General features: G+C 38.6%; 1 protein-coding gene across 1 annotated transcript in view; it reads right to left on the bottom strand.

Annotated features, from left to right (window-relative positions):
* Positions 1-25,813, bottom strand: part of PALMD (palmdelphin) — a 41,300-nt gene that overhangs the window by 6,899 nt on the left and 8,588 nt on the right. The window contains exons 2-7 of the mRNA XM_070941193.1: positions 23,938-24,018; positions 10,895-11,025; positions 5,093-5,207; positions 4,335-4,368; positions 4,135-4,248; positions 384-1,442 (exon numbers count right to left, since the gene is read on the bottom strand). Coding sequence (XP_070797294.1) covers positions 384-1,442; positions 4,135-4,248; positions 4,335-4,368; positions 5,093-5,207; positions 10,895-11,025; positions 23,938-24,018 — 1,534 coding nt within the window. The remainder of the gene's footprint in view (positions 1-383; positions 1,443-4,134; positions 4,249-4,334; positions 4,369-5,092; positions 5,208-10,894; positions 11,026-23,937; positions 24,019-25,813) is intronic.

The raw sequence follows: 25,813 nt of genomic DNA, 5'->3' as shown, positions 1-25,813 counted from the left end.
TTACTGTCCTGACCACTTAGATCTTTCAAAGTGCTATGATTGCACATTATTAAAAACTAAATGAAGCACTCAAACAAGCTTCCTCAATCTGCAGCCCTCTAGATGTATTGGACTTCATTTTCTATGATGTATAATCAACATAGTATGTTCAACTCAACTCAACCTTTGAAAATGTCAGCAAGGGATTGTGGAAACTGGGAATTCAATACATCAGAAGAATGTGTGGAAGGGTGCACTAGAATTTAGAAAAGCAGGAGGAAATTGGTTAGAGGTTGCAGATGAATTAGAATTAAAATGAAAAACAAGAAGGGGAAGAGAGTAATCTGAGTATTGAATCTGCTAAATGAGAGCACAACAATGCTGTGACTTGCCTGTTTTTTTACCTGTTAAGGAAGGTTCTTCTGTTCCATCATTTGCTAAGTGGCCATCGAGTTGACCATTAAAGGTAGAACAGCTCAAACTTTCTTCTTGTTCTTTCAATGACATGGAATTTTTGTAAAGTGGCTTGTTTATGTTGTCTCCAGAAGTTTTAGTCTGTGAAACTGCACATGCCTGATTGGATGGCTGATAGACCTGACTATAAGGACCCACTGGATGATAAAGAGGTGTCTCAATTTTTTTCCCTTCATCTTCACTGTCATCGCTGATGACAACAAGTTCCGCATGGATAATCCCATCATATCCGCAGATTTTTTTATTTAGTTCTTCATCGTCCACATGTTGGTATCCCATGAAAATCATTGTAACCGGTTCTTCTGTATCATCCACATAACATGGCATAGCTTGGACCACGCTATAATTATCTTCACTCTCTAGTGTTGCCGGAGAAGAGTTTCTGATATTCTTATCTTGGTATTCCTTCATGTTTTGATATGGCTGAGGAGTTTCTTGTGTAGCTTCTCTTTGGGCAGAAGATACTAGCTTATTTTGAGGACTAACCTGTAAGGGCCTTCCTAATTGTTGACTAACTGGACAGTGAGAGTTCTGCTGGCAGCTCTTTGAAGTATCTAGACCGTCTTTTTTAATATCATGCCATTTATCCTTATCAACAAGTTCATTAGAAAAATTGTCAAGGTGGCTGTTCTTATTCTGGATGTTATCTTTTCCATCATTTGCTTCTTGGATGAATTTATTCTTCTGAGGAGTTCTGGGTCTGCAAAACTGGTTGGCATATACTGGCTCATGATATTCAGTGGGAGACTTGGATTGTTTCTCAGTAGCTTGTCGTAACATATCCTCCACTTCAACCGGAGCAAGATCATCCACATCATCATTCTTTACACTCCCATTGGCACACACTGCATAGACAGACTTTCTGCCATCGTCATACACTTTGACTCCTGCTCCTTTAAATTCTTCGGAAGGAAGGGGTATTGTTGACAAAACTGTACTCTCCCCAGTCTTCATGTCTTTTTTTACTTTAATTTCCATAGCAAACAATGCTGTAGGGAAAGAAGCAAGCAACCTTTTAAAAGGTAATTAGCTAATGATATTGTCAGATATAAGCCCAGAGAGGACACAGTGATATCCAATCCATTTTAATTCTTTTTTTGCTTATACCTAATGGACAGAATCTTGCAAAACTAAAGCTATAACTTTCCAAATAAAAGGTATAGACATATACTGAGAGATTCTAGGCCAGTGATGGCTAACCTTTTTGCCATCGCGTGCCAGGAAGGGAGGGCGGAGGTGGTTCGTGCGCATGCGTGCCCAACCCATAATTCTATGCGCCGTGCCCTGCATGCGACCCCCTCCCCCCCCCACTCCTGGCACGTGATGGCCCAGTAGATCTGTTTTTCTTTCTCACCTGGCTCCAGATCCTCTCTATGCATCTGGGGAGGGCGAAAACAGCCTTCCCCACCCCGTCAGAGGCCCTCTGGAAGGCTGTTTTTGCCCTCCCCAGATGCATAGAGAGGATCTGGAGCCAGGTGAGAAAGAAAAACGGGCCTTCCCCACCCCCCCACCCCAGGCCCTTCAGATGCAGGAAACAGCCATGTGCACTGGAGCTGAGCTAGGGCAATGCTCATGTGCCCAACGATATGGCTCTGCGTGCCATCTGTGGCATGCGTGCCATAGGTTCACCATCACGGTTCTAGACTGTGGCTAAACTGAACGTCTTCTCCATTCCCTATCCAGCTCAGGATTGCAAAGTGTCTTGATCCCGGCCTCTCTCTGGGAAAGCTCTGTTGCCAACAGTGTCCCTCACTGCTCCTCCAGGTGCATATTGCATTACAAATAAACAACTTAAAAATCTATAATAAAAATCTATGAGATAGCAGTAGATCTGTGTGCCAGCCAGTAGGCTGAATAATTTAAAGCCTTGTGCATGGGGAATTTCCCCTACCCCAGTTAGCTTTTCACTTACACTTCTTTTTCTCCACATAGGAAGCAAGAATTAAATTACAGTATTTTGGGACAAAAAATTGCTAGGAAGTGGAGAGGTGTCAACAGTAGGGAAAGATTGAGTACTTCCAACCAATCTACCTGCTTCTTCTAGTTTATGTCACACAACTCCGCTTTATTTAAGTCTGATTTAGCTTTAATTCAAAATTTGATTTCAACTAAGAGGACATTGAGGAAGTAAATATAATTTCCTCCTTATTTTTAAAGTATCTTTTCTACAATTGCCCTGCTGTTCTTACCTGGCCACTATCCAGTAAAGATTAGAATAAGGTGGTGCAGATGGCTTTGGCTGCACTGCAGAAATCCCTGTATAATACAGTATGACTTTGTATATGCTCAATTTTATTGTAATAAAACTGAGCCTATACGTATGGGCATCTGACAGAAGCCATGATGACATTGTATGATAATGTAAACATGCAAACAGCATAATTTTCACAAATGACCAATCACTATCATGTTGCCAATAATGAGATGACATATATGACTTATTTGCTTTTGTCGCCTCTCCTGAGGAGTTGTAGTTCTCACCTCCCTGTTGTGGTTCTGTGTTATTGATGATCAAATTTAAAATGATGGGGGTGAGTGGGATGAGTTTGGAAGCAATTTCAATGAGAACGTAAGCTTTGCAAAGAAATCTATGCAAGTTAACATCCCAAAAAATTACCAGTACATCTGTTTATCCACAATACTATAAATCATTTGTGATCCATTTAATTGCCAGGAAATAGAAAACTTTTTTGTTGTTGTTGCAAGATCCAGTAATTTAGTGGGCCCATCTCTTGCTAAAACTTGGATTCAATCTGAAGCTTCTGCAACTATCACTAACTAATGTATTCCTGATTTTCTCAAGTGAATGTCTTCCAGATGTGCTGGATTACAACACTCAGAATTTTAATTCATGCTGGTTGGTCTTCTGGAAGTTGTACTCCAACATATGAGGACCCAGATTGTTGGGGGCAATATGCTGACTCTGTAAATTGCTTAGAGAGGGCTATAAAGCACTGTGAAGTGGTATATAAGTCTAAGGGCTATTGCTAAGTGCTATATCTGGAAGATATCAGGTTGGCAAAATCAATAATAGAGATAACAGAGGACTAGAGAATCACACTCAGATATCAACCCCCAAAAGTGGTTGGAAAACAGCCTGCAATCGTTTTAATTTCTTCCAATATGAAAACTAAAAAACAAGAAGAGAACATCTGCCTTGGCCTGATCTGCTGCCATTCCTACAGCAACAAAAATCCCCTTCCTCACTTCACTCACAAAAAAATAAAGAGAAATTTCATAGCTTAATGCTTTTCATGACAGCTCTTTGTGCTGAAGAGACAAATTGATGCAAAATGTCTTAGTTTCATCCCTGTTCTTTTTCTAAAGTAGAACTAGTTACCACCAGCTTTATCATATGTGAGATGGGAACAAGTCTCAGCTCTCCAACATTAAATACATTTTTGGGAAATGTGAACTTGTTTCACAGTGAAGCAGAATCCACATGTGGAAATTCAACAATTTAAGCCCTCCCAAGTCATAAATTCTGTTAATGTGATTACATGGAATGGAATGCATCTAGAGGGCACCGAGTTAGAAAACGTTGGTCAGATGCAATTTCTTACAAATTTAGGAAATAACAACCAGCAACAACCATATGTGCTATTTTTATGAACTGAGGTTGTTTTCAAACTGTAAGACCGTACATATAGTTTTTCCTTGAATTTGACTATTAATCTGTACCTTTTCGATTTTCTTCTTCATCATCTGTTTGTAGATGGCCTGTTTTTTTAAGTGCAGAAGGTTTGAAAGGTTTTGGAAGGTCTGGTATGTTGGCATATATATAGTCAGCTGGCTCTATAAAAAGGGATTTTTAATTAATACATAGATCAGTCTGCTTTTGCATAAAATAATTTGAAAAATTATACTTGAGAGAAACATACCTTCTGTAGTCGCTACTCTTTCCACTTTCACAGACTAAAAAAAAAAGTAACAAAGAATTCAGTGATGGTTCCCATCATTTAAAGAATACAATACAATTGATTATTACTTTCTTTTAGGTTAGCCAATATAACCAATTCCATGTGGTGATTCAGGAGTACATCCCATGGCACATTTTTCAGTAAATATGCATAATATCTTGGCTTTAAAAGTAATTGGGGTTGAAAATTAATTTCTATAAAACAGGGAGGAGCAATATTTTGGTGCCCAAGGCTCATGCTTTGACAGGAACTGAGGAAGGGGGAGGAAGGCTGAAAAATGAGCGAGACTTTTACTATGCGAACTGGTAGTAAAGCTAAGTAGAACCCACCCCTGATATAGATACAGTTATTAGTTAACATAAAATAATTTCATACTTCAGCGTATAAAACAAAGTAGAATTATAGGCTGCTACAGGGTTAAAATAGAAATTTAGGGAAAATTTTCTATAACATGGAACAAATTTGGCAGTGCTAAAAATCCAGGCTTGGTAATAATATAACTGGATTGATCCTGACATTTACTTTGTGTACAGTATCTGATCCTGAGCTTCACTTTTGTAAGTTTTTTGGTATTATTAATTTCTAGTGCTGTGCATCAGATTGTAGCCTTGAATATTTCCTTGCTTTCATCCCCGTGCCTACCTTAAGGTCCATTTGTTATTTCTGACAGATCAGTTGACTGTATCAGTGGCAACAGGATTTTAAAATTAGATGCTGACCTTTATAATATCTTCTGTGGTCCTTTCAACAGATTTAAGCTTCTTCAAAATGGCTTTTTCTTTTACCGAGATTGTCAATTCTTTTTTCTCGAGATCCTCAATTTCTTGCTCAAGCCTGCAGAGATGTGATATTAGATAGACCACAGATTAACAGTAATGAGTACATGACAGAGAACCATTTTTCTCAATTTGGCACTTGTTGGAGTTCAGCTCCTAGAATTTGAAGGTTTGGAAATGGTGGGAACTGCACTCCCAACTCAGATCGAGGATACCAGTTTGAAAAAGTCTGTTCCAGAATTAGAATTGCCCCAAGATAATTCATTGCCTGCTTCCGTGTATAATATCCATGTACAATATCCATATACAATATGAAGAGCCATGCTGGTACAATGGTCAGAATGAAGTATTGCAGGTTAATTCTGCCAACTGCAGGCAGTTCAATCCCGCAAGGTTAACTCAGCCTTCTATCTTTCTGAGGTTGGTAAAATGAGGACCCAGATTGTTGTGGGCAATATGCTATAAACTGATTAGAGAGGGCTGTAAAGCACTAAGAAGCGGTATATAAGTCTAAGTGCTATTGCTATATCTAGCTGAGCTAGCACTTCAAATTTTAACAGGACATCATCATGCCATGCTTAATGGGAAACAGAGCTTGGAGAAAAAGTGGTGGTAGGCTACTATCACTATCCCTCCATCTCATCTGCCAACATTTGCTACAGGAAGCAGCAAATATCCGCAGAATGGCTAGGTGGACTCTGTCCTATAGAGCAACAGTGAAGTCGATTCAAAACTTATTTGGTTAGATCAGGAACAGGAAACCTTTTGGTGGCAGAACCTGCACTGAATACAGGTAATCCTCGAGTTACGACCACAATTGAGCCCAAAATTTATGTTGCTAAGTGGAACACTTGTTAAGCAAGTTTGCCCCATTTTACAACTTTTCCTGCCATGTTTCTTAAGTGAATCACTGCAGTTGTGACGTTAGCAACATGGTTATTAAGTGAATCTGGCTTCCCCATTGACTTTGCTTGTCAGAAGATTTGAAAAGGTGATCACATGACCCTAGGACACTGCAACCGTGATAAAAATGAACCAGTTGTCAAACATCTGAATGTAAATCACATGGGGGATGCTGCAAATGTCATAAGTGTGAAAAATATTCATAAGTCACTATTACAACAGTTACTGTTGTAACTTCAAATGGTCACTAAATGAACTGTTGTAAGTCGAGGATTATCTGTATTTCTAGGGGAACTGAAGACCACAATGGATTTGGGAAGTATAGCCTAGGCCCGTGATGGCGAACCTATGGCATGCGTGCCACAGGTGGCACGCAGAACCCTTTCTATGAGCACACAAGTTGTTGCCCAGCTCAGCTCCCAGTGCATGTGCATGGCATGGGAGGGAGTGTGCGGGGGGTGCAGCACCCCCCTACGGCCCGTTTTTGGGCCCAGGAGGTTGCAGGGAGGCCTACTAGGCCCAAAACAGGGGGTGCATGCATGGGGTGGGGGCAGGGGAGTGTGGGCAGGTCATACGTGCATGCGTGGGTGGGCGCTTTGCATTATGGGTGCCAGCATATGTGCGTGCCATTGTGCATGCACGCCAGGGGTGAAATCCAGCAGGTTCTGACAGGTTCTGGAAAACCGGTAACAGAAATTTTGAGCAGTTTGGAGAACTGGTAGTGGAAATTTTGAGCAGTTCGGAGAACTGGCAAATATCACCTCTGGCTGGCCCCAGAGTGGGGTGGGAATAGAAATTTTGCAGTATCCTTCCCCTGCCACGCCCACCAAGCCACGCCCACCAAGCCACGCCACACCCAAGTCACGCCCACAGAACCGGTAGTAAAAAAATTTGGATTTCACCACTGGTCTGTGCACACGCTTTCGGCACACGACGGGAAAGAGGTTAGCCACCACTGGCCTTTTTTTTTTTTTTAATTTGATTTATATACCGCCCTTCTCCGGAGACTCAGGGCGGCTTACAATGCGCTAAGCAATAGCCTTCATCCTTTTGTATATTTATACAAAGTCAGCTTATTGCCCCCACAAACTGGGTCCTCAATTTATCTACCTTAGAAAGGATGGAAGGCTGAGTCAACCTTGAGCCTGGCGAGATTCGAACCTGCAGTAATTGCAGGCAGCTGGTCTTAATAACAGGGTGCTTTAGACCACTGTACTACCAGGGCCTTGATCATATACTTGATCAAAACACAGATCTTCTATTTTTTCCTTTGATTGAGGAGAAAGTTTGACAGGTGAGCTTCGATTTTTTAACAATACAATTTTCATATTCTCAAATGGTAGAAAACTTTTGACCGAGAAAGAGTTGGGGAAACAGATGAAACTCTTTATTACTTGGATTGCCCAAATCCAGCACCTGTTCCATATGGAGAAGCTGTGCCAGACCAACCCTGCTTTGTTGATAGCTATGACCCCAATAATGCTTCTTTGGTTGCCGTTATTGCTGCATGTTGAATCATTTAAACAAGATTGGTATAGCCACCGGCCCAAAGGAAACACAGAGAATGTGATTCTGCTTTGTGTCCCCTCATTAGCTGCAACATAGGCGGTTTCCCACTTTCAGGAACTCTTGGCAGCTGGGATTCTCCTCACTTTCTGAAGCAAAGGCAGGCGGAGGCTTGCTGAGGTCTCCTTGCAACAAAAGCAGCAGCTTTGCAGAGCCCCTGGAGAGGGCTGGGTTGGCTTTGTCCTTCTCTGCACCACTCCCCTCTCCCACCAACATGGATAAAGTCAACACAAGAGCCAAGAAAAGGGCAGGGCACCTGTCAGCTTTTTGAAATATTATTTTAGTTACAGGTTAAAATAATATAGGCTTAAGCAAAGGGCAGAAGATTATTGGCAATAATGAGAACTCCAGAGCGTGGTGAAAAATACCGGTGGCAATTCAGAAGGCAAAGGTGGTAGATTACTGCAATGCACGCTACATGGGGCTGCCCTGGAAAATCACCCAGAAACTTCAAGTGATCCAGACAGCAGCAGTGCGCACAGTAATGGGGACCCTAGGTTTGCCTGCGCAAAACTTCTGTTGCGCAAGTTGCACAGGTTCTCAGTTTCTTTATGGGTGCAATTCAAGGTGTTGGTCTAACTCTAACCCTTTAAAGTAGGGCCAGGTTATTTGCTGGATCACCTTTTCTGAAGGACATCTAACTCATCTCACAGATCAGATAGGATGGGTAAGGATCTAAAGACATGTCCTCCCCCCACCCCCAAGCTTTAGGAGATGATGGCATGTTAACATGGATCTGCCTCAGATTTTTCTTGTTTTAATTTTGTAAGTTTTAACTGGTTGTATTTTACAATTTTTAATATTTGTTAAATTTTTGATTGGAAGCTGCCCAGACTATGAAAGATGGGCGGCATTATACATTTTTTAAAATTTAAAAAATTAGTAAAAAAAAAAAGATGTGTGGAAGGAGCTTATGTTAGGGCTATGATCTCAAAATGTGAGCTTAAAAATGCAGAAATCTGCTAAACAAAATCTCAGCCCACGTCCCATTATTACCTTCTAAGGATCTGAATTACTGAGGGATTTTTTCTGAAATGGACCAAGGTGATGGAAAGAAATTTTTCCATTTTATATTCTGGACAGTCTCCTTTTAGCATGCTAAGCACCGTAGAAAACCAATTGGGCTTATTATCAGGGGATGTCTTATTTTGGGGGAAACAAGGTAGCTATCAGTTCCCTAAGAACAATGGGTCTTCCTGGAGCTAGCCTGGGAAAAGGAGAGAATAATATATCATTTTAATATTATTATAAAGACATTAGCCAGAACTTTAAGCAGGGAACATACTATCTGGGATATCCAAGATCTGTTTGACATTAATTCCATTAGTGTAACCCAGATTGGCCAGTGGCTGTAGATTATAAAAACTATAATTTAAAGTAAAAGATTTTTTATTTCAAGCAGGAGAGGACTCATCAAATTTGGGTAGCAGAAAAAAATTTGTGTGTTGCTAAACAGAGATAATGTGCTATTACCATAAACTAGGTTAGGGCTGAGGAGCTTTGTAGCTACATTTTCTGATTTCTGAAAGGAAAAAAAAAAAAATTAAGGAAAATTCATGATCCTGGCTTTGGAGCGAAAAAAACTGTTTATAGATGGGATATCTATTCCAGCCAGCAGAACAGATTAGAAATTTTATAATTATTGGGAAGACTGTTCTAACAGTCATGATTAGGTTTTGCTACCATAGCTTTGCACTCCAGAACATTGAACCTATTTGCTCTGTTCTGTTTTGCTTTTTCTACCTTGGTGGTGGGAAGTTTGTTTCAGCTATAATTCAGGTTTTTTAATGTTAGGCAATTCCAATTCCAATTTAAATCAAGGCAGCTTTTAAAGCTAAAACTTATCTTCAGGAAAAATTCCTGCAGGTTCCTTAAGTGATTTCAAATAATACTACTCTCAAGACTGGAAATTCTCTCTAAAACTCAAGACTGGATGTCTTGCAGTAAAATATGGCTCCAAATAATATGTTTTAAAAAATAGAAGCAGGTTAGTGCTTGAACTTTTGAATGATAGTTTCACCTGCTTTAGAATTACATGATTAAGAGAACTTCCCATGTTGGTTTGAAAGTGGACTATTTTTTCCCGAAAGGGGTTATAAATTTCCTTCCTTTTACATTAAACACCAAAGGTTATAGGGTATCTTTATTCAAAAGACAATAGAGAACTTGTTATGGAAATGTGACACCAGTTTTAATTCCAGGTGGCCTTTAGCTATAATAAATACTGGATCACTTTTCTTAGCTATAATAAATACTGGATCACTTTTAGCAAAATTAGATCAAATGGCTTACCATCACCTAGGCTGATAGTATATTTGTCACACAAAGATTTGGCCATTGCAATATAGGTAGTCCTTGACTTACAACAGCTCACTTAGTGACTGTTCGAACTTACAATGGCACTGAAAAAAGTGATTTTTCACACTTATGAAAAATCCCCATGGTCATTTGGATTCTTGACAATTGATTTACATTTACGACGGTTGCAGTATCCTGGGGTCATGTGATCACCTTTTGTGACCTTCTGGCAAGCAAAGTCAATGGGGAAACCAGATTCACTTAACAACAATGTTACTAATTTAACAACTGCAGTGATTCACTTAACAAATGTGGCAAGAAAAGTCGTATCAATGGGACAAACTCACTTAAATGTTCCACTTAGTTACATAAATTTTGGGCTCCATTGTGGTCATAACTCAAAGACTCCCTGTAGTATCAAGGCAACATATTCTATCGGTTTGTAATATTTATGTGGTAGCTCATTTTGATCTGGACTTAGCCTTAGCAGATCTAATTTTATAAAGTTTTTGCTGTTTTGTTACTATCAGATTTTTTTTATGGTAGCTATCAAATCAGACTCAGACTTAGAATAACTTTATTGGCACTTCGAATGTACACTAATCGGCATACATTAAAATGCAATTTCGTTGCATACAGCTCTCAAAGGGTCACTACTTCCAATATTGAGTATGTAATCATTAATGATGAAGCGAATAAATTATTAGGAATGATAGAAGTTTTAATACTTTGTCAATAATTGACCAGTGCTTAACATTTACTCTTTATTTTTTTCTGCATTGCCTGGTGTAATAAAGTTAGTACTTTTTATATTCTGCTCTGTTTCATGTTAGATATCTTAACTATAAAGTTAGTGTTGTTATTAACACTATGGCTCCATACATAAATATTAATCCTCCTATTAAGAAAAAAAAAACATTGTTCTGATCCCAAGGGCTTATATTCCTACATTAATAAGGAAGAAAATGTATGTTGTACCTGAAAATATTTTGTTCCAGTTTCTTAATTCGGTGTTGATCTTCCCGATGTTGGTTTTGCATTTCTTTCTGTTCTTCTGGAGAAAGAGTGCTTAATCCATCCCAGAGCCATTTCTCACGCAAAGCTTTTTTCTACAGATATATATTTAAAAACACTGATTAAGAATTTCATCTGTCTATCACACTTCTAGGACATTCTGCCGTCATAGCTAGATGTCAGTTCTGTCCTGAAGAATAAGCAAATGAATGTTATTGTTTGTTATCATTATCAATGAAGTTGCTAAGGTTCCATGAACTAACTTGTTGCCTTCTTTCCTTAAAGGCAAAGGTAAAGATTCCCCTCGCACATATGTGCTAGTCGTTCCCGACTCTAGGGGCCGGTGCTCATCTCCGTTTCAAAGCCAAAGAGCCAGCGCTATCCGAAGACGTTTCTGTGGTCATGTGGCCAGCATGACTAAACACCAAAGGCACATGGAATGCTGTTACCTTCCCACCAAAGGTGGTCCCTATTTTTTCTACTTGCATTTTTTATCTGCTTTCGAACTGTTAGATTGGCAGAAGCTGGGACAACTAACGGGAGCTCACCCTGTTACACGGCATTAGGGATTCAAACCACTGAACTGCTGACCTTTTGATTGACAAGCTCAGCATCTTGCCCCTTCTTATTCTATGGGAGGCAGGAACAGCTGGACAGGCATAATCTTATTTCATTTGTACACAGTAGTCCTCGATTTACAACAGTTTATTTAGTGACCAAAGTTACAACATCACTGAAAAAAGTGACTTATGAAATGTTTTTCACACTTATGACCATTGCAGTGTTCCAGGGTCATGTGATCACCTTTTGCAACCTTCTGACAAGTACAGTCAATGAGGAAGCCAGATTCACTTAAAAGCCATGTTACTAATTTAACAACTGCAGTGATTCACAACTGGGGCAAGAAAATGGGGCAAAACTTACTTTAAAAAATGTCTTTCTTAGCAACAGAAATTTTGGGCTCCATTGTGTAAGTCGAGGACTACCTGTAATTTCCTACCATTTTGGTGTGATGGTTATAAGCAAACTGCCATGTGAAGTTTCTGGAAAAAAACCAGATTATTTTGTTTAGTTTGAGAATGGAGCGTGGCCAAAGAATGCCAGACATTTTTAAAAAATGAATTCTGATATAAATAGCTCAATCAACTCCACTAAGTACAATGAAGCAACCTGCAGAGTAGGAAACTCTGGATTTTCAGATCTTGCTGAACTATAGATTTCAGAGGACTCAGCCAGCACAGCTAATGCTGGGAGATGCTAGGAGCTACAAGTCATCAACTATAGGGAATCACAGGTTCCCTCTCCTCTTGCATCATGCTGATCTGTGCATTTGTAAGGATCAAAGAGGAGACAATAGCAGAGGGAGGGAGACCGTTTTATGTTCCTTATCTTGTAATCATGAGCACTTCAGGAATACTACATCTGCATGATCTGAAAATAATTATGCCAACAGCTGAGTGATGAGAACAGCAGCAAAATTAATCCGAAAGAAGTGGAGGATGGGAAAATACAAATCAGAAAAGCAATGGGAAAGAGCAAGGTGTCTAAAGATAGACAAAACACACATGATATATGTCCCATTCCTTTCATCAATCATTCCCTTGAACTGGCTCAACGGGAAATGTATTGTGCTTGGGTTAGAGATAAAAAACAATCTACATATTGTTTCATTCATGTGTAGGTGAATTCTCATGTATACATGGAAGCAGATGAGAAACATGTAAGTGTGAACTCTGTATGTTATGCAGTGCCTTCTTAAATATCTTGCGGTATATTACACCAAAGAGAAGATACTAATACCAAGTGATAAGCTAAGACTTTCGGAATGACATGAATGGCAGAAGGCTACACTTGCCTTGTATAGATCACATTCCACTTCACTGTTATTGCTGTTGCTAGTAGCATGAACTCCTGCCATTAAGACTTCACGCATGCATGGGATATGTGCAGTCCCTCAAGTAGCCAGAAGCAAAGAATTCCTGTAATAATTCTTCAGCAACCCATCATTCCATAAATTGAAATAAATCTTGCCTGGGGATAGCCGTGTTTCTAGTGTTCTGTATTATATTTTGAAGAAATGTTTAAAGCAAAAATATCTTAGAACGCCTCTTTTGAGATTCTACCTCCTGCTGAATTCTTTTATGACTGATCAGCTATTTTAGCTTTGGTGGGGAAGATGTTATTTTTGGTTGGAAAAAAGTGATAGGATGAAGAGGTGCAACAAATGGAGCCTTATACTTTTATAGGTTCATAACTCGTATGGTGGAACGGATTAAGGCTTCTCAAAGTGTTCTGTGGAACTCCAAGGTTCCCCGAGAACTTAATGAGATTCTGTGACAGATTAAGGACCAATAAACAAAGAAAATCCCCCAAATAAGACCAATCTTCTATAACTTTGCCTTTTGATCAGTGACCTGGGATTTTTTAAAAACTAAAGATTATATTGTAAACCTACCTGGCAATTAAGAAGTATACAACATCTCCTTGAAGTTTTGTGTTTAGCAAACATTTGCTATGCAGCAATTCAAAGAGGGCCTTTTTAATATTGATTTTGACTTCATTTATGATAGATATTAAATCCAGTTAACTTGCAAAATTAAGGTATCTTCTTCTTTACCAAACCTTAGGATAAAGTTAAGCTGCTACGTCAGTTAGTATGCTTCTGTTATTGTCTTGGTCTTTAATTTTTTTTTTTTTAATTGAAAAAGTTTTTTCAAATACAAGTTTTCCCCCCTTTTCCCGCCCCTCCTCCCCCTCCTCCCTAACCTCCCTTCCCCCTCCCCTCCCCCCATGGCTTCTTCAAAACAAAATCATTAATATCAAGTTAAATAATACTTTACCATCCTTTTACACCACCCCCACATACTGACCATTTCTTTCTAACATTGTTATTATATCCCCCTTATGTTATACATTTCAAAACAATCTTCAGCTATAAAATTTTATAATAATTCCTAGTTTAGCATTTATTCAATTCCTAAGCTACCCATTTCCTCCACCCCCATACATATATCTCTTAATTCAAATTTTTTACATATATTTATATCTAAACATAACATCCCTTTTACTAAGCTTAACAATCAGTAGCCTGACCTATCTCCACCCAATTTGCTACAGGTCTACCATACATGATATTTTAATATCTCCATTCTTCTGCCCACACCACACCACTAAAAAAATATTTCCATATATAAACAGAATCCTCAAATGACTTTAAATTTGTAATCCATATAATATCTTCTGTAATGTCTTTCATCTAGATTATTAATTCCAACCACCAAGTTGGGGTAACAACCAGATCTTCTGCATGCCCCACCATAATTCTCGTGGCTTATAGCTCAGCATATATGTAATCCGTTTTACAAAGAATACAATATAGAAAGTTCCAGTCCACTCAGTTAGAGGCCTTCTTCCACATCCCTAAGGCACAGCACTGCAGAGATCTGTCATTCTTCTCAAAATTGTACAAGTCAATAATTTACCTCAGCTATATTTTCAATTTAATCGTCTCTTAAGTAACTGGCATTAGACTGTTATTTAGTTTAAAATTTTTTAGTTTTGTAGGACCTGCTTCTTCTTTTTTTAGCTTTTTGTGGTTTAGATCTCCATCCTGGATGCCTTTCTATAACTTGTATATCAACTGATTGATTTCCATGCTGGTCTGCAACTTGATGAGACATTGCATTAAAATCCAAAGCCGCCTCTCTTGTATTTGTAAATAATCCAGCTATAACCTTTAAAGGAGAATCCAAATCGGCTCGTCCAAAGGAGCCTCTGTAACTTGTTGTTTTTCCATTATCTCCATCTCCATCTGCTTAGCCTGGGTTTCAGTCTCTTGTTCATTTTGCATTTCTTTATTCCCCTCCTGTGTTCCTAACAAAGATGGCATACATGGAGATGTTAAATCCATTTTAAGAACCTTGTAGTAAAATTCTTCCGCTTTTTCAACAGTATTTAATTGATATCTTTCTCCTTGATATCTCAATATTATACCAACTGGAGCATCCCACCTAAATGGGATGTTTTGTTTCTTTAGCTCAGTCACCAAAAATCCAAATTGCTTTCTATCTTTTAACATCTTGGGCGGCAGCTCTTTATATATCCAAATCTTTCTTCCATTCAGTTTTAAAGTAGAGTTAAAAGGTTTTTGCACAATATCATTTCTTATTCCTTTATCTGTAAAGTAAATCACCACATCTCTAGGCAACTGCCTTTGCTTTGCAATCCAAGAGTTTACTCTGTAGGCCTTGTCAATCTTACAAGATACCTCTTCAGGATGAACCTTTAAAATTACAGCCAGAACTTCAGCAGCTATCTTTCTCAAATTATCTCTATTATTTTCCTGTAATCCCCTCATTCTGACTGCAAATTCCATGGACCTGTATTGCATCATTTTTCAATCCTTTGTTCTATATTATCTGCATTGTAAGTCTCGTGATCAGCTTCCTTTTTTAACTTTACTTCTGAGCTCATGCCTTGAATATTCATCAAATCATTTTCAATTCTTTGTATTTTATTGTCCAAATTATAAATCTTATGATCAACTTTCTCTAGTTCTAAGTTAATATCTTTGTCCATCTTTGTAACTACTTCTGAAAAAGTTTTCAAAGCTGTAACAAACTGTTGTTTCAAATTGGCATATTTTTGTTGTACCAACTCTTTAATTTCCTGCCTGAATTTTTCAAGATTCTGGTTCACAATCTCATCATGTCTTGCCATCTCCTCCAAAACAAATTCTTTTAGGTTAAAACCATTCTTCTGAGTCTGCAAATTCAAAACTTGTTCATGTGGTTTGTACATGGGGGAACCCCCCCCCCGCTGCTTGTTTGTCTGGCTTTGTTAGTTTTAACGCCATCCTGTCACACAGACAAACTCTTTTTAAAGAAAAAGACTTCTCTCCAAACAATATCAATATCAAATCTCCAAGAAGAAAGAAACATAAAGTAGAAATTTTTCTTTTCAATTCTAGCCAGCGCTATTCTTTCTGCTACTTTGTAGCTTGTTAAACTATTCAGGCGGAAGGACTTTCGCTTTCAGCTTTCTTCTTCTCAAGCCTCAGCCAGTCGCCATTTTAAACTTTTTTTCCTTCGCTTATAAAATTGTTAGAAATACTTGCGATTTAGGGTCCAAAGTCCAGATCTCATCCTCTTTGTTTGAACAATCTGTTAATTTTCATTGAATGGCTTGGTCCTGTCGCCTGACTCTGCAAAAAGCAGAGTTCACCCGAAGCCCGGAGCAGCGGCGAGGAAAAGAGGGAGCCTCATCTTGCTTCGTCCCCAAGAGTAAAACAAAAACTCTGGGGACTTCGCAGAGGGCTCTACCTGCCCTTGCCAGCTCTGTCTCACATTTCCTTGAGGAAATTGAGTTTTTCGAGCCGCCTTTCAGATGTAAAGGCGGCTCTTTAAGGGGGACGGGGCTGGCGGTCTCAAAGGACCATGTGGCGGCGATGGAAGCCAAACCGGAAGCCTCTTGGTCTTTAATTTTTATCATTTTGCACAGTTCTAACTTCTAAATTTAGTGTTCTTTATTGCTTTGTTTTATTGTATCTGCTCAGGGATTTCTTTAATGAAACAGGGACTTAAGTAGTTATAAATAAAATAAGTTACATAATTGATACGTTTTTATTTTGCAAGTGTCTTTTCCTCAGTCCTGTGAAATCTCCTTTAGCTTAGAAAGTTTTGCTTTTAACCAAAGGGCAACTGAGGTTATGGAAAGCTAGTGGAGCTAACCTTTCCTGTAACAACTGATTGGTCATTCCCATCCATACAGGAAATGCAAGCCTCATTGGGTGGGTCTCTTCTTCACATAATCTCCTTTGATCCTTTCTTTTTTCTCATCACATTAGCATCATAGTTCTGACATCACACTAATAAAAGCAATGGGAAACAATTGCTTTGTTCTTGTTTGCAACATATTTTCAGATCAGTGGTACACGTGGCACAATATGCCAGCATCTTTGTGGGTGACCTAGAATTTCAAGTCTCAAGTCTTTTACTTGAGATTTATTATTGACATTTCATATGGACCCATGAAAATGAATCATCAAATCTGTCAGCAAGCTCAGTCTCTAATAAATCCATTCCTTCATGTCATGGTACAATTCACAATGGACATCTTAAGGCCACATTATGCAGGAAAGATCATATGAATCTTACATGCTTCTAGCTTCCATCCAGAACACACCACAATCTATTATTTGTAGCCAGGCTCTAAATTATAACTACCGTACATTTGTTCTGACCCACTTGAAGAGATGGCCAAAAAAATGGAATTAGCCCAAGCTATGAACAATCCACCAAATGAGATCAATGGGCAAATCAATATAGTCCAGCTGATATTCAAGAGAACTTGTTAAAGACAGATTACAAAACAAAACAAAACACATTTGGTTGTCATCTACTGTACAGCACACAGCTCAAATCACTGAAATGTATAATTTAAAAGCTACATCCCATATTAGACAAATGACTCTGTATTTTCTCAAGTATTGGGTGGCAGGAGTATTTGCACATAACCTAAGAACACTGAAGCAGATTCTCATAAGTATCAAGAATTAACAGGACAGTGATACCAACTTGGAAATCAGGCCCTTTAACAAACTCATGTTTACACATCACCCTCTTTAAGTCAACAACACCATCACAGGTCTCAACCACTTTCATATGAGATTAGAGAAAGAGTGGGTGAAAGTGTGTCTAATGTGGATATATGTCATTATAAGCTAGTAATGCTTCTCTGGATCTACATTAAATAAATAAGCCAAATTTGTGTAACAAGAGTAATGCTCACAAAATTTGACAACAGAACTCAAAAGAAGATAAAGTAATAGCAAATTATTGTAACCTGCTAGGGCATTCCATAGCTGTTTTTTGGGGAAAAAGGAACTTTAACAACACAATTAACAAGAAACTGTGGAACTTGCATACATAGAAATGTATCTTAGAAAGTCTCAATAGACACAATGGGTTTTTAAAAGATTACATATTACAATTGTTAATTGATAAATTGTTTGTAATCATTTCCACATGTTACCTGCCTCTGAATAATCACCATGTCTTTCCCTCAACCCAATTTTAATCCTAGTTCAGTTTAGTTACATTATGCATCTGAAGTGAAGTGAAGCCTTTTAACTTATGCCTTTTGTTAGGACTAAAAGGTGCTATTAGAGTCTTGATTTTGGCTACTCTAGATCAATAAAGCTCTTCTCCAATTCAGAGGAACTGAATTTGGATAGCTCTTGAATTTGCTTCAATCAAGATGTTTAGGTTATGGATTTTTCTGAATCTGATGCACACCCATATTTTCTTGAAAGCATGTGCCTCTGAATAGAGTACTACAATAACTATTGTAACATCCTTGTGGTCTTGTTTTGTTCTCCTCCATTCCTGCCAAAGCTTTAGATTTGAGGAGTTTCCTGTTGTTATTTTTTTAAAAACACACACACACACACACACACACACACACACACACACACGTTTGTTAGGCAACTAAACATCCAAGCATCTGAACTGTCCTGAAGGGGTTAAGAAATGAATTCTGTGGTTGTATAGCAACTACAATTCCATTTATTCTTCTATTTTCTGATTGGGAGAAGATAGCCTTCCAGGGTGAATCCTAAAACATCCTACGCAATTGCCTAATCCGAGATGGAGAACTCAAGAACTAGTCTGAAAATATTGCTTCCTGCTTACATTGAAAGATGTCAGACAATCTTTTCACAAAAGATAATCTCTTTCATGAAAATAATCTTGTAAGGGAAACCACCAAAGTTGATTTGTTTCTTCAGCGGTATCCAAATGCTTCCCCCCACCCCACAGGAACATTTTAAGGAGCCCTAGTGGCACAGTGGATAGAATGTAGTATTGTAGGCAAACTGTGCCTACAGCCTGGAGTTTGATTCTGAGAGGGCTACAAGATTGACTGAAGGAGCCTTCCATCTTTCTGACATTGGTAAAATGAGGACCCGGATTGTTGGGGGCAATATGCAAATAATGCTTATATTGTAAACCACCCAGAAAAAGCTGTAAAGCAGTATGGGACAGTATAGAAGCCTAAATGCTATTGCTAAGTCAAAATTTGTTATTCCTCCCAGTTCCCCATATCTACAACGGAAGTGGGTTTCAGCAGGTTCTGACCAGTTCTGGAGACCCGATAGTAGACATTTTGAGTAGTTTGGAGAACCGGTAGTAAAAATTCTGACTGGCCCTGCCCCCATCTATTCTCTGCCTCCCAAATCCCAGCTGATCAGGAGGAAATGGGGATTTTGCAGTAACCTTTCCCTGGAGTGGGGTGAGAATGGAGATTTTACAGTATCCTTTCCTTGCCACGCCCACCAAGCCACACCCACAGAACCGGTAGTAAAAATTTTTGAAACCCACCACTGATCTACAAAGTATACCACGTCAGATATAAAGAATCAGGATCATTCATAAGGTTGCAGCATAGACGATTTATTCAAGCCTATACACAAGAATCTTGTCAACTAAAGTTCAACAGTAAACTGGCACCAGAAAAGGGCACCAGAATTCAGGAGGAGTTGGACTTGGCCTGCTTGTGGGAATGCAATGACTATAAAGTGATGAGATGTTTACAGTAAGTCCGTTCCCCAGTTCTGCCTGCTCTTCGCTTACATCGACAGACATGATTAAAGGAGAATAAATTGCTTTTATATAGGCTGACCTACAGCTGACATCTCCCAAATTGATGCTGCATTCACTATGGCACTAGGGAGATTAATCTGAAAAGTGGACAACAATTTCATGTACTTCAGACATATCTTCAAAACAGCAATCAGGAACCTAGCTGTAAGATGGCAATATTGGCAGGAGAGAGCCAAAGCGACATTGTTTCGGGTTTTTCAGCTTGTAACCAAGAGTAGATCTGACCTTTCTTTATTAGAACAGCTGTTCAATTAAACTCCGATTCTCTCAGTGATTCATCGGTTTTTTAATTATGTCTTTTACAAAGAAATGTCTGACTGTTCTTTAATTACATTTTCTTGAAACGGTATAATAGAATCTAAAACTCTGCACAATAAACATATAATTGTTATTATCAATAATATTTTAAATCCTGTTGAATTGGATAAAACTGGAAATTATGACTGTGATAATAATATAGAATGTTAAGATTTATATTAAAAGTAATGCCATAATTCTATTTAATATAGAGCATACTGTTACTAAATTATGATAGTAAGAACAAGATGTAACCTTTGTTTAAACATTAGAATTAATATAATCAGGGTTTCTGGCAGAAATGATGAAATTTGAAATATTTATAATGAGTATAGTAAATAAAGAAACATATCCAGACCTAATAGTAAACCACAAATTATATAGGAAATCTCCAGTATACTTAAGCTTGATTACTATGATAATGATGCCAATTTGGGCTAATACTATAGTTAATGCACCAGGCTAGAAACCAGGAGACTGTGAGTTCTAGTCCCACCTTAGGCATGAAATCTGGCTAGGTGACTTTAGGCCAGTTGTTATTGAGACAATAGGAGGAAAAAGGAGTATTGGGTATTTTCGCCACCTTGAGTTACTTATGAAAGGAGGGATTAAAAACATCTAATAAAGGTTAACATCAGTTTATGATAGAATCTATATTTGGAGATCTATGTTCAGTCCTGAGTACTACAGTTCAAAAAGGACAGACTCAAACAAATCCAGAGGGTGGTTTTCAATAGGGTAAAAGGATTTCCCAGAGAGTAGGTAATTGATTGTTCTTTTTCTCTAAAAAAGACTTCCCTGTCTTGTAGAATTTCATTAAGTGGACCTTAATGAAATGACATGGAAGTCCCTTTTAGATGTACTGCTATGTCTCTATGTATTTCATGACCTGGTTTGGGAAGGGAGAAATTGTAGAGTAAAGAAGAAGATTTTAATGGGGATATGCAGAAACTGTTGCCTAAGCAGAAGGGACTGAAGCATTTTTAAGCCCAGAACAGTAAGATAACATTCAGAAATGGATGTTGCCTCCCTAATTCACTGAACAATAAGGTGACAGCCCTGGAGGGCATCTTTTCTTTTGGATCTTCAGAGCTGCCACACTTAGTGCTGTGGGAAAGTGGGAGGGGGGTTGTATGGAGTTGACAGAGTTATTTAGCCATGACAACATTCTTTTCTCTGAGAGTCAAGGATGTTCAGCCTGCACCTGGAGTGGTATGACTGGGAGGCATCTCCAGTTGGGACAGTGGATTGATTGGACCATGTGATAGACATGTGGGTGCGGGGTAAGGAACTTCGACTTTCCTTTGGGTGGTTGGGAGTGTTACTTGGAACCCTGACATAAGGAGGTACAGCACAGAGACAGAATTGCAAGATTCTGTAATTGCAGCTAATCATATCTATCTCAAAAGGAGTTTCCTGTGGAGCTGATTTCATAATCTGACGCTGGCTGTAGGCTTTCTTTTCTGGATCAAGCCATGCTTATGAATATCTGAAACTGACCCTTGAGTTCCAGCTCTAAATTAATTAGTTGGAAGGTTCAGTCAAGGTTCTGGATCACATTGGGAGAATATGCATGCATGCATGCATGCATCTATCCATTCACATGTGGTCCTTGATTAACAACCACTTATTCAGCTACTGTTCAAACTTAAGATGGTGCTGAATAAGAGGTCATTATAAGAAGATCTTGTACTTATGGCTCTTGCAGCATCCTGAAGTCATGTAATCTGTTAATGATTTGTAACCTTCCCACAAGTCAATGGGGAAGCTGGCAGGATGTCCTCACTTAACCACATGGTCCTTGCTTAACTATGGCATTAAGAGCCGCAGTGGCACAGTGGTTAGAATGCAGTTCTGCAGGCTACTTCAATTGCAGGCTGACTGACTGCAATTTGGCAGTTCGAATCTCACCAGGCTCAAGGTTGACTCAGCCTTCCATCCTTCCAAGATCGGTAAAATGAGGACCCAGATTGTTGGGGGCAATATGCTGACTCTGTAAACTGCTTAGAGAGGGCTGTAAAGCACTGTGAGGCGGTATATAAGTCTAAGTGCTATTGCTATCCATGACCAACTGCTGAAACTGTCACAGCTAAGTGGCACAGTCACATGGTTTTTTTTTTTAAAACTTATGAGTGTATTGCTTAACAATGGAGTTTCTATTCTCAATGTCATTAAATGAGGACTGCCTGTACATATATTTCATGCTATGCCATAGTTTCTTCATCCATGGTTCACAGAACAACCCACAATTACTGCTATGCTGCCTAGAGATGTTCTAGTAGGCGGGATACAGATGAACGTAATAATAATAATAAAAAATAGTACAATTTATACAGCCAAGCAAAACCAGATGAACCCTACCATAAGCTAGTTCAGTAACTATGTATAGATTGGGAGGAGAGATTGCTGCTTTGATGTGTGCCTCTTAGTGTAGTGAAGACTAGTGGCAGTCAACAACTGAAAAGAGCCCTGGAACATTAGCAATTTGATCCCCAAAACACTTGTGTGATGGGACAGGCTGAGCAATCCGAGCAAAATCCATTAGCAACATTCCTTTGTTGCTGTAGATTTTTCCAGTGTGGGTAGACTGGAAAAGCTGAGAAAGATTATTTCTGCAACTTTAACAATTCTCACATTTTTGTAGCCGAGTCTGACAATCAAATACTCTCATTTGTTCTCTTGTCCCCTGGGAAAGGCTCTATTTATGATTCTGGCATGGTTTTTTTTGACTGCTTTTTAATAAATAAGCATTGTGGGGAGTTTAGGTTGGTTCCGTTTTGAATATGCTATGAAATGTCAAGCTGTCCTTGATAAGCCGAGCTGAGAGCATGTCGTCATTTTTTCCTCTTCCCTTTCATTTATGTCAGGCTTGTCGTTTGATTCATCTGTAATTGAGATTCCATTCCAAGCAACTTGGCAGGTTTAACATCAGTGTAAAATTTGCAGATGACTCCCCAAGGTGTGGGAAGCGGGGTTAAAACATCTTTTCATTCGACCCATTATTATAATTGACTAAAGTTTTGCCAGATAAAATCAGTTACTGTGTGAGAATTTTAGCATGGTCTGAAGCTTTCTTGGATCTCAGTGTTATGGTATATTAAACAAAGTGCCAGTTTTAGAGTGAACACACCCTGTTGGAAACACATACACATAGGCAGAGCCATACTTTATACAGGAATTATTTCTGACAATGATCTCATCTGAAATAACATGACCAAGCAGCACAAGCCAATCATTTGTGTGTCTCCTAAAATCCTCTAAGCTTATTTTAATGGAGTTGGCTTTTTTTAACTATTGAAGTTCAAAATGCATAAATAGAATTTAAGCTGTAACCATTAAAGAAATATGAATTATTGGTAGATATTTATAGCTTGAGCTGTATTGATTATACAATTTATTTAAATTGGGTTAGTTCAATACATACAGTGTTGGAATGATAGGCTGAAATAAAAGACTAACGTGTAAGGCATATTCATACAGCATAATTCTAAGCATACAGTAGATTAGATTTTCTCTCTAGACATGGAAAGCTGAATTAGTAACATCTCCCAACTTCTTGGCCTGGTGGACACATTTAGAATGTTAACAAATTGGTGTCTACTTGTGAGATTGGCAGATAAACAAGTTTAAAATCCAAATACTAGTCTACAGCCAACCATCAATCTTCTGGAATGTGTTTGGGGCCTAGAGGTATTCTTATAAATAAGGGCATTAGCTACTATTTTGCTTTCATAACTAAGACAGAACTAAAACTTAACACTCACCTGGTTTCTAGGCCACTACCTTAACCACAACTTTAAATTGACTCTATGTAGCTCCCAGGAGTAAAAAAATGAATAGATAACACCTAGTCTACTACCTATTTATCTATGAAAGAGAACAGCAAGTGGTTGTACTATGCATGGGACTTTGAATGAATATAGAGTGACACTATGGAGCAGGCTGCCACAGAGTTTCAGTATTCTGTCTGCTATTCCTCCATCACAAAATCTTGTTTGGACGCCATACATTTCTAAAGAAAAAAAAAAGAAAAAAGAAAAGAACATTTACCTTTAAATGCTGGTGCTTTAGCTTTTCTTCTTCTACTTTAAGGCGTCTCTGAGTTATTTCTTCTTGCAGTTTCCTCTTGTCCTGAAAATAGCAAAAGTGGGAGATGGTATACATAATGATGTTATTTTTTTTTTAAAAAAAGTCCATATATTATATTGACATGGCTGCCTTAGATCTGCTTAATGACGGCAATAACAACACCAAAGCAATTCCTAATCAGCCATTTTAGATGTATCAAAAATAACAGGGCCTAGTCTGCTTAAGATTCCTAGCCTGCTAGGTTTTTATGCAGGTGCTAGATATTTGTGCATTCATAGGCTGCAACTGCAGTGCTCATTAACAGATGGGATTAAAGGTAATTACATTCATCTTTAGGAATTATTTAGTGTGCTAAAGATTTGCAGGCAGTTGCTTAAATTCCTGGAAGTGCTGTCTTTATTGCCTCATTATCACAGGAGAACAGGGCAGATAGAAGGCCCTCAGGCACTTACTTGTTGACTTTCTTGTAACCTAAGAACCACGTAACCACTAACTAAAATCTTTTGCTCCAATGAGCCTCCAACACTGTTGTTGGCTGCATTGTTATTACCCTGTAGAGGACAATCAGACTGTCCTGGGAAAGGAAGGGCAAAGGAGGGCATGTTGAAAGAGGTAACTGTGAAAAAGAACACATAACCCAAAGAAATGCAATTGATGGTGGTTTGCTTTGGGGTGTTTTTTTTGGAAGAAGCTATAGTGGTCTGGTTTGCACATATAAGCAGTTTACAAACCACAATTGCTGGGCTCATATATTCTAAACTAGATGATTGCTCAGTATGAACTGCAAAGTCAGCTTTGGAACAGAGAGGGGCAGAGAGGAAAGGCGTATCGGATGAGTTTGCCTGACTAGGTGGCTCAGTGGCTAAGACACCGAACTTGCCGATCAGAAAGGTCAGCAGTTCAGCGGTTCAAATCCCTAGTACAGGTCTGTGTGAGCAGGGGGTTGGATTAGATGACCTCCAAGGTCCCTTCCAATTCTGTTACTGTTAGACTGTTAGTTTAAAAGGAGGTGAAGAAAGCTTATTACAAATTTCAAATATTTGGATGGAAAGTCTCTTTTCATTCAATGCATGAAAATGTTGGAAACAGACTAGGCCAAAGCCTTTTTACTGTACTTAGCTATGTCTCCCTCATCACAGCTATGGACTACCACATTTTAAAAACCTATTTATAGCTTCAGTTTGGTCTTTGCCGACGGCAAACTAACTCATTTGCTAAAAGACACTACATTCAGCAGAGATTAAGGTGTAAAATGTGCAGATGAACTATAGCTTTATTTCTCAATCTTAGCAACTCCTAGTGAGATATATAAATTTGATAAACTTAAATTTGATAAACTGTATTGATTGCAACTCACAGAATTCCCCAGCAAGCTGGCTGGGGAATCCTGGAAGTTAAAGTCCAAGTGTTTTCAAGTTGAAAAATATTGATTGATAGGATCCTGTTACTCAGAAAAAAACAAAATAGTTACCATAAGTACAATTTGTATCTGTGTGATTAAAAATAAGTTCCAAAAAGCTTAAACCAATAAATGAGGGAACCAAGACCAGACCCCCTCCCTCTACATTTTGTGAGAACCTTGAGCATGATGATATTCATTTCCGCAGCTAGATGTTACAGCTGTGAAATTAGAATAGCTATGGTAGACTCGTGCTCTGACCATCTTGTGATTTGAATAAAAAGAAAGTAAAGCTGAATCCAGATAAAGATGAGCTGTTAACTGTTGATAATTATATTTGACTGGAGGATATTTGACCTTCTATGGGCCTAGAACAGCAGGCTCAGGTCTGCATGTTCAGCTAAGTGTGATGGCAAAAGGTGCTTTCAACTTAATTTA

The sequence above is a fragment of the Pituophis catenifer genome, unplaced genomic scaffold (genome assembly GCF_029215685.1).
Source record: "Pituophis catenifer annectens isolate HBS135680 unplaced genomic scaffold, rPitCat1.0.hap2 SCAF_3, whole genome shotgun sequence".
Lineage (NCBI taxonomy): Eukaryota > Metazoa > Chordata > Lepidosauria > Squamata > Colubridae > Pituophis > Pituophis catenifer.
Note: the sequence above shows the minus strand (reverse complement) of the source record. Positions and strands in the feature narration are given on the sequence as shown.